Consider the following 9,952-nt stretch of genomic DNA (forward strand, 5'->3'; position numbering starts at 1 on the left):
TTTTGTTTGTTTGCATATACATATATACATACATGCAATGGATTCATCACTGCTTTTGAAAAAGCTACTCTTTCTCCTTTGAACTGCCTTTAACTTTTTGTAAAAGATCAATTGACTGTGTTTGTGGGCTCTTATTTCTGAGTTCTCTATTCTGTTCCATTGATCACTTTGCAAGTCGTTGAACTTTGTTCCTCCCCTACAATATTGTTGGCTATATTGGTTAGTTTGTCTTTCTATATAAACTTTAGAATTGGTTTGTCAATTTCCACACAATAATTTGTTCATGTTTTCACCAGAGTTGTATTGAATTTATAAATCGCATTGAAGAGAACTGACATCTTAACAACACTGAGTCTTATTTTGTGAACACAATATCTCTTCATTTATTTAGATCTTTAATTCCTTTCAACAGATTTTATAGTTTTCCTCACATAGAGCCTGCCCATATTTTGCTAGATTGTGTCTGTTTCATTTTCTTGATGCTAATGAAAATGGTATTGGGCTTTTAATTTCAAATTCTTGTCATTCATTGCTGGATGTAGGACAGCAATTGATTTTGTATATTAACCTTATACTGTGCAACCTTGCTATAATCCAGAAGGGGTTTTGGCTGATACTTTGAGATTTTCTACATAGAAAATCAATTTATCAGCGAGTAAAGGACATTTTAATGCTCCCTTTCCAATCCTTATGCTTTTTATTTTATTTTCTTGTCTTGTTGCATTAGCTAGGATTTTAGTATGATGTTGAATAGGAGCAGTGAGAGGGGATAACCTTTCCTTGCTTCTTATCTTTTGTGTAAAACATCCCATTTTTCACATTATGTATGATATTGTCTGTGGTGTGTTCTTTTGGTGTATGTTCTTTATCAGTTGAGGAATTTCCCTTCTATTTCTAATTTGCTGAGGGTTTTAACCATGAATGGGCTTTGGCTTCTATAAAATGCTTTCTTGATCTATTAATACAATCAAATAACTTTTCTTCTCTAGCTAGTTATGTGATAGATTGCCTTAACTATTTTGTGTTAAGGCAGGCTTGCATACCTGGAATAAATCTCACTTGTTCTTGGTGTGTAATTCAACAATGTATTGTTAGATTCAGCATACTAATATTTTGTCGAGAATTTTTGATGAGAGATATTTGTCTGAACATTTGTTTTTCTTTAAATGTCTTTTTCTGCTTTTAGTATAAGAACTTCATAGAATGAATTGGGATATGTTCCTTTTGCTTCTGTTTTCTGGTAGCGATTGTAAATAATTGTTACCTTTTCTTCCTTAAATGTTTTGTACAATTCGCTGGTGAAATGCTCATGCCTGTAATCCCAGCACTTTGGGAGGCCGAGGTGGGCGGATCCACAGGTTAGGAGTTCAAGACCAGCCTGGCCAATATGGTGAAACCCCGTCTCTACTAAAAGTACAAAAATTAGCCAGGCATGGTGGCATGCGCCTATGGTCCCAGATACTTGGGAAGCTGAGGCAGAAGACTGTCTTGAACCTGGGAGACGGAGGTTGCAGTGAGCCCAGATCATCCCACTGCACTCTAGCCTGGGTGACAGAGCGAGAGTCTGTCTTAAAAAAAAGACTAAAAGAAAAGAAAATGTATTGTTTTATTATACAGTTAAAGAAGAAGGTGTGCGTAGCCGTTGATTTTTCCCTACATGGTAATGTATATGTGACACCTGGGTCACATGTGGAATTAGGGGAAGACAGTCCTTTTCCCTTCTCCTTTCGAGCTTATTGGTGGTGTCAGTGCCCTTCTGATCTGTGTTCCCCACTTCCACTTGCTTCTCCCTTGTTACTTTGACTTTGATACTCCTGCCACCATGCAACATGACTCTACCGATGTCCATCATAGTCCTTTCCCTTCCTGTAGCCGCGGGCTTCTAATCACTGCTCCCCATGGGCAGTGTGATAATTCTTGGAAAGTGACTCATGGTTCTTCGACTTTTTTTTAACCCAATAACTTTTCTCTCCACTCCACTTTAAGGTATAACATCAAGGTGCAAGTCATGAAATCACTGCTCATATGTTGCAACTTCTTACACTTTATCATAGAAATCTTAGGCACCTAACCCATCTTTCTGTCCACACTGCCATATCTTCTAACTATCATATGCTTGCACTTCCTGAAACACTTTCCCAGTACTTGGGGACTTCCATTAATGGTTTTGTCAATTTTTTTAACCCAGCCTGAATAAAAAAATAAATAAATAAATTTAGTGTAGTCCAAGGGTACTGTGTTTATAAAGTCAGCAGTAGTGTAATTAATGTCCTAGGCCTTCCTATTTACTCACCACTCACACATTGGCTCACCCAGAGCAACTTCCAGTCCTGCAAGCTCCATTCATGGTAAGTGCCCTATGTAGGTGTGCCATTTTTTGTCTTTTCTACCATATTTTTACTACACCTTTTCTCTGTTTAGATATGTTTGGATATACAAGCACTTACCACTGTAATACAATTGCTGGCAGTATTCTGTGTAGTAACATGCTATGCAGGCATGTGGCCTCAGAGCTACAGGATATACCATGTAGCATAGCTGTGTAGTTGGCTTCATCACCTAGGTTTGCGGAAGTGCACTCTGTGGTTCACACAGTGATGACATTGCCTAATGACACATGTCTCAGAATGTATTACTGTCATTAAGAGACGCATGGCTTCATATATTTTTTACTCTGTTCTTATGCTTCTCTCTGTAGAACTTCAGTGACACAAATGTTAGGCTTTTTTGTATTGTTACACAGAGCCTTAAGGCTGTGCTCATTTTTCTTCAATCGTTTTTCTTCTCTGTTGTTTATATTGAACACTTTTTATTGATCTATCTTTAAGTTCGTGGACTTTTTCCTTTGTCATTTCTATTCTGCTGTTGAGATCATCTTGTGAATTTTTAATTTCAGTGTTTATATTTTTAGTTCTGAAGTGTAACTGTCTTTTCATTTGCAGGTTGAGATTTTCCTTGTTCATTATATGCTGAATCATTTTGGAGTATATCTTGGATATTTTGGATATCATGTCATGAGACTCTGGGTTTTGTTTAAAACATCAGGAGAATGTCCTTTGCTGTTGTTTTAAACGGCAATCAGCTAGGTCAGATTCAGTACGCAAATTCCTCCAATGGGTTATAGTTCTATTGTTGGTTCAGAGCCATGTGGCACAAGCACACAGAGAAAGCGAGCAGTGAAGATTCACTCCCAACTCCTGGAACCATAGATTCTCGGGTTACAGAGAAGAATTTCCTTCCTTCAGAGTTGAAGGTGCTTCCTGTTGGGAGCTGTTGCTCTTAGCCCAGCTGCAACTACTGAATCACCACCACAGTATTGCTTAGGTTATAAAGAAAGGAAAGCAGAAATATAGTAGGGAATTCATCCTCCTCTTTCTCACCTGTAGGGGCTCATTTTCCTTCCCCTCAGGCCAGAAAGAGAGAGATACTTTGGGAATTCTTTCTGTCTGTAACCAGGATGTATTTAGTTTCTTTAAGCCTCCTCTGATTGGCCAGTTTTGTATGTTGCCTGTTTTTAGTTTTCAAAGTAAGAAAAATCTTATGATTCTCCTGATGCTTTATAAGTCTATGCTTTCAGATTAATGTGAAATATTATTTAAAAATAAGATTTCTGGGCTGGGCGCGGTGTCTCATGCCTGTGATCCCAGCACTTTGGGAGGCCAGAGGTGGGGGGATCATGAGGTCAGGAGATGGAGACCACTCTGGCTAACACAGTGAAACCCTGTGTCTACTAAAAATACAAAAAATTAGCCAGGCATGGTGGTGGGCACCTGTAGTCCCAGCTACTCAGGAAGCTGAGGCAGAAGAATGGTGTGAACCTGGGAGGTGGAGCTTGCATTGAGCTGAGATCAAAGCCACTGCACTCCAGCCTGGGCGACGGAGGGAGACTCCATGTCAAAAAAAAAAAAAAAGAAAAAGAAAAAGAAAAAAAAGAAAAAACAAAAAGATTTCTGTAAAACTGAAGAACATCCAAAGAAGCCTGCTTTCCACTTGCCTTCTGGCCATCTTTCCTTTCTGCGGGGGTTCAAGAGTTTGGAGGCGTTGGATCTGGCATCAGAGTGGTCACCTTCCCCGCTGATGGGGAAGCCCAGTGGCCTTAGGAATAAATGAAGTCGGTACTGAGGAAAGGAAAACTCAGAGAACCGAGGAAGCACCGACTTTACACGCCTGTGGACTGCAGGAACTCTTTATGGCAGGAGCTGGTCTTTTTTTTCTTTTGTTTTCTTTTTTTCCTTTAAGTTCTGGGATACATGTGCTGAACATGCAGGTTTGTTATATAGGTATACATGTGCCATGGTGGTTTGCTGTACCTGTCAACCCATCATCTAGGTTTTAGCCCCACAGGCATTAGGTATTTGTCTTAATGCTCTCTTTCCCCCTTTTTCCTACCCCCTGACAGGCCTTGGTGTGTGATGTTCCCAGGAGTGGGAGTCTCTAAGGGGTAAAAGGAGAGAGAAAACAGACTGGACTAGCACTCTGCTGAGTTCCGCAGTGCACTGGGTACCTAACATAGTGCTGTTTGCTATTATCTCCCTGCTCATGCCCCTGGGTTCACGTCCTAGAACAGAGCCCTGGGGAACCCAGGAGCTGTGGAAAGCCAGCTCTCCTTTGTGGCCCAGGAAGCACAGAAATTCAGCCAGCCAAGAGACAAAGAAAGAGAAGTAAAGCCAGCACATGGAGATAAGAAAGTGAACATAACTTCAGAGCAGTATCGCCAGGCCCAGTGAGGCATGCTTGGATCTTGACACAAAAATCCCTCTTCGACTTGATCCGGCTCTAGTATGAATCTTTCACTTTAGCCCAAAGTGCCTCCTTGAACTCTCAAATGTATTCTGAGCTGAGCGCGATGGTGATCTGGGGTCAATCATGATCTTCCCCAGGGGGATTTTCTCTCTCAGAGCTTAGACCTTGCGCATGGCCCCTGGGACCCACCTCCTGGAACTGGGGGCTCTGGGGGATGCCTGATGTGCCTCAGGACGGAACAGGCACGGTCCGCCACCACTTGTGCTAACCGTGGAAACGAAGGGTACATGGGGCGTATGTAGCTCAAGGGTTATGTGCAATTTTATCAGAAAACAAATGTAATTTATTCTAACACTGAAAAATGAATGAGGTCCTCATGCTTCTCTTCTTTCTTTTCTTTTTTTTCCAGGCAAGGTCTTGCTCTGTTGTCCAGGCTGGAGTGCAGTGGCATAATCCATGGCTCACTGCAGGCTTGACCTCCCTGGCTCAAGCGATCCTCCCGTCTCCCCTCACATTTCTTATGTCTGATTGACAGGGGGATAAAAGTACACATCTGGCACCTCTCCTTGTCCGGGAGGACTGGCCACAGAGTCATTTTGTGGAAGTTGGAGGTGAGTACACTAGATAGGGCTGTTGGCTTGCATTATACGATTCACACTGCATGGGGTGGAGAATTGAATTTCAGATTCAAGAAATGGGAAAGGAGGAAATAAAAACTTGGAATGTCCTAACCTTTCTGAAAATCCAAAAAAGGCCCAAGGAAAGCTAGTTCAATTATTCCTGCTATGACAAACTATGATACGGTCAGACATGCCCACCCTGGCGGAGTGTTCCCAGCCTGGGCTGCCCAAGAGATGGCAGCTATTCTAGGACAGATGGAGAGTGGACCCCTTCCCTGTGGTGAGCTGGGATCACTCTCAGGAATGACCATCAGCCCAGAGCCATGGGGCTTGCTGGATGTAGGGGTGAGTGGGGCTTGCAGAAAACAGCCCGCCATTGATGCTCTGATATCCGAATGCCACTCTGGTCACCTAGAGATTAAAATTTAGAGGCAGACCATCCTGTGTGGTCTATTGGTGAGACAGGGACTCAGAGGAACACAGGAACCACCCACACTCTCGCCCTGCTGTGGCTACCGGCCGCTCTGGCAAACCTTGGCTCCCTTTGAGTTCGCCATCCTCATTGCTGCATCCTGTCCTTTTTCAGACACCTTTATTTTTCTCACACCTGGAAATTACACCTGCTGGCAGTCTTCAGGATTTTCCAGAGAGTTGGCAACTTGGGGCTCATTTATTTCTGCTCCTTTTTATTTAGTTTTTTTACAGGTGTTGTGATTCAGGCAAGACATGATAGTAGCTCATCAAAGAGAGGCTGTCTTGGGTAAGTGGAGCAGCTGCTGCTGATTTTGGAGCTGGGGTAGCTGCCACCGCCACCGCCACTGCAGCGGCCTAAGGAGTCAGTTTGGGAAAGTGGTGGTCACCATGCTCAGAGCTGTGCTTGGAGGTGACAAAAAGTTTGCTGGTACAGAAAGCCAAGACCGCTGAGCAGGCTGGTACAGAAAGCCAAGACGGTGATGATGTGGCTGCAGCTGGGAAGGCAGCCATGCCACAGGGGCATGCACCCCCACCTGAAGACAGCAATCTGCCCTCTGCCTCCTACAAGAACATGGTGGGTGCCTGCCATTCTTCCTGGATTCTCATCTCCAACACTGAGCAGGGAACAGGGAGGAATGAGAAGCAGCAGATGGGCAAAGAGTATCCGTGGAAGACAGAGGCAGAGCTGCTGGACATCTGCAATGAGGTTCCAGAGCGGTTGGGCAGGTCTCTTATTCCCCATGCTACACAACCTGAAAGCAAGGTGTTCTGCTTGAAAATGAAGGGAGATCATTTCAGGTATCTTTCTGAGGTGTCGTCTGGAGACAATAAACAGACTACTCTGTTGAACTCCTGTTGCGGGAAGTCAGGAACCCCAAATGGAGGGACCAGCCGAAGCCGCGGCAGAAGAACATAAATTGTGAAGATTTCATGGACATTTATTAGTTCCCCAAATTAATACTTTTATAATTTCTTACACCTGTCTTTACTGTGATCTCTGAACATAAATTGTGAAGATTTCATGGACACTTAATCACTTCCGCAGTGAATATCCTTGTGATTTCCTATGCCCGTCTTTACTTTAATCTCTTAATCCCATCATCTTCTTTGTAAACTGAGGAGGATGAATGTGGCCTCAGGACCCTGTGATTGTGTCAGCTGCACACATTGTTTGTAGAGCGTGTGTGTTTGAATATGAAATCTAGGTATCTTTAAAAAAAGAACAGGATAACAGCGATGTTCAGGGAACAAGAGAGGTAACTTTGAACTGGCCGCCCGTGAGCCCGGACGGAACAGAGCTATATTCCTTTCATAAGCGAATAGGAGAAATATCACTGCATTCTTTTTCTCAGCAAGGAACATCCCTGAGAAAGAGAATGCGCCCTGAAGGTAGGCTTATAGACAGCCCCTTTTTAAGGCATCCCGTCTTTTATGGTCGAAGCGGATGGGATGAAATAAGCCCCGGTCTCCTATAGGGCTCCCAGGCTTTCTAGGATGGGAAAATTCCCGCCTAATAAATTTTGGTCAGACAGGTTACCTGCTCTCAAACCCTGTTTCCTGATAAGATGTTATCAATGACAATGCGTGCCCAAAACTTCATTAGCAATTTTAATTTTTCCTCATCCGGTGGTCCTGTGATCTCGCCCTGCCTCCATTTGCTTTGTGATATTTTATTACCTTGTGAAGTATGTGATCTCTGTGACCCACGCCCTATTCGTGCACTCCCTCCCCTTTTGAAAATCACTAATAAAAACTTGCTGGTTTTATGGTTCGGGGAACATCACGGATCCTGCCAACATGTGATGTCTCCCTGGACACTCAGCTTTAAATTTCTCTCTCTTGTGCTCTTTCCCTTTATTTCTCAACCCATCCGAGACACTTAGGAAATAGAAAAAAACCCATGTTAAACATCGGGAGCGGGTTCTCCCGATAAATTCCCAGCAGGCTTACCAGGAAGCATCTGAAATTAGTAAGAAATATATGCAGCCTATACACCCAATTCGACTAGGCCTGGCACTTAATTTCTCAGCCTTTTGCTATGGGATTCTAAACTCTCCTGAAAAGGCCTGCAGCCTGGTAAACACGGCATTTGATGAAGCAATTGCTGAGTTGGATACACTGAATGAAGTGTCTTATAAAGACAGCACTCCCACCATGCAGTGACTTTGGGACAGTCTCTGTGGACATCGGGAAACCAGGGAGACGCGGGAGATGCTGGGGAGGGAGAGAACTATGTCTGCCATGCCTCGTGATCTGTTCAGTGTCACCCTGTACCATCCACAAAATCCCTTTGTGAGATTAAAAAAAAAAAAAGAATTGTACATCGTCTTGCGATTTTTCATAGCCTCAGCCTAGCAAGAATGGTTCGTGGGTTAAACAGCTGGCATTGGTATCTAAAACCCGGATTGGCTGCATAAACACCACTCGGCGTTCTGAAGTTTTGGCAAGATTACTGTGTGTTTAATTTTCTTAAAGCTGAACACTGTGGTGATGGGTTTTGAAATTCAGCATAATTCTTACTGATAGGAAAAATAGACCCTAATGTGTAACTCTTTGCAAAGTTTAATCCAGCATCAAAATAGTCACTGAAATACAATTCCGTTGTAAAGTTGTACAGAAAGTTATAGAGGTTGTGTTGTGATGCTGGGAATGCCAAGTGAGACACCCTCATTTGGCATTCAAGTTTAATGGTAATTCACAGTGATGCTGCCTGTTCAGAGCTTACAGACACTGGACCTGTTCAGTCTATTGCCACTCAAAAGTTCATGACCACAAATGTCCACAGCATCGTCCTCTGAAGAAATGCAAATCCTGAAGTCGAAATTCTTTGTGACAGACAACTAACTGGTTTGTGACACCATGAAAAGTTCTAGTGCTCATATGACACACCTGACTAACCCCCCTTTTCTACAGCAATAGGAATATGTTACTGATTTGCAACTTGTGCCTCAATAGTGGAATTATTTTTCATTGTTAACACTGAGCTAAAAAAAATGCTGTGTGTTTTATGAATGTTCTTGTCTGTTTCCTGGCTAATATATATATATCTGGAGGAGTTTAATGAGATAATGCATACAAATTGCTCAGAACCCCAGCGGATACACAGGATTCACTGAGTGTTAGCCACTCTCATTATAGCACGGAAGTCCCTTCCCCCACATGCCTTTGCCCCACATTCCTGGATAACACTTTTAAGAATAAGGTTCTGAGTCAGGCATGGTGGTGCATGCCTGTCATTCCAAATACTTGGGAGGATGAGGCAGGAGGATCACCTGAGCCCAGGAGTTTAAAGCCATATTGTCCTGTGGTCACACCTGTGAATAGCCACTGCACTCCCACATGGACAACATTGCAAGACCTTGTCTCCAAAAAAAAAAAAAGAAGAAGAAGAATGTTCTGTAGAGATTGCATTTCACTTGAGGAGTACTCAGTCTCCAGGTTCTTCCTAGCTTGGGATTTTTATTTATTATTTATTTATTTATTTATTTATTTATTTTTGAGACAGGGTCTCCCTCTGGGGCTCAGGCTGGAGCGCAGTGGCACAGTCTTGGCTCACTGGTTTCACTTGGTCTCAAACTTCTGACCTCAGGTGATCCACCCACCTTGGCCTCCCAAAATCCTGGGATTATAGACATGGTTGGGGCTTTTAAATTTTGAAATCTAAACATCCATTGCCACCATCCCTTTTGACTGTTGACTTTGGTTTTCTCTTCTTTCTTTAAATTTCTGTCCTTCTGCTTTCTTACATTGTTTCCTTTTTGAATTCTTTATCTGTCTTTTGCTCACTTTTTTTTTTTTTTTTTTTTGAGACGGAGTCTTGCTCTGTCACCCAGGCTGGAGTGCAGTGGCATGATCATGGCTCACTGCAAGCTCTGCTTCCTGAGTTTAAGCGATTCTCCTGCCTCAGCCTCCTGAGTAGCTGAGATTACAGGCACACACCACAACGCCCAGCTAATTTTTTGTATTTTTAGTAGAGATGGGGTTTCACTATGTTGTTCAGGCTGGTCTCAAACTCCTGACCTCGTGATCCGCCTGCCTCAGCCTCCCAAAGTGCTGGGATTACAGGCGTGAGTCACTGCACCCGGCCTTTTGTTCATTTTTTAATGCTATATATG

At 43.1% G+C, this 9,952-nt stretch overlaps 1 protein-coding gene across 1 annotated transcript; it reads left to right on the forward strand.

Moving 5' to 3' along the window:
* The first annotated feature begins 5,597 nt into the window (after window positions 1-5,597).
* Window positions 5,598-9,689, forward strand: LOC117079614 (14-3-3 protein beta/alpha-like). Its single transcript, XM_033203647.1, is given in 5 exon segments — window positions 5,598-5,708; window positions 5,829-6,013; window positions 6,204-6,680; window positions 7,766-8,007; window positions 8,010-9,689. Coding segments are annotated over 5 exon segments (1,095 nt in total). The 3' UTR covers window positions 8,090-9,689.
* The last annotated feature ends 263 nt before the right edge of the window (window positions 9,690-9,952 follow it).

The sequence above is a fragment of the Trachypithecus francoisi genome, unplaced genomic scaffold (assembly GCF_009764315.1).
Source record: "Trachypithecus francoisi isolate TF-2019V2 unplaced genomic scaffold, Tfra_2.0 Lachesis_group7, whole genome shotgun sequence".
NCBI lineage: Eukaryota > Metazoa > Chordata > Mammalia > Primates > Cercopithecidae > Trachypithecus > Trachypithecus francoisi.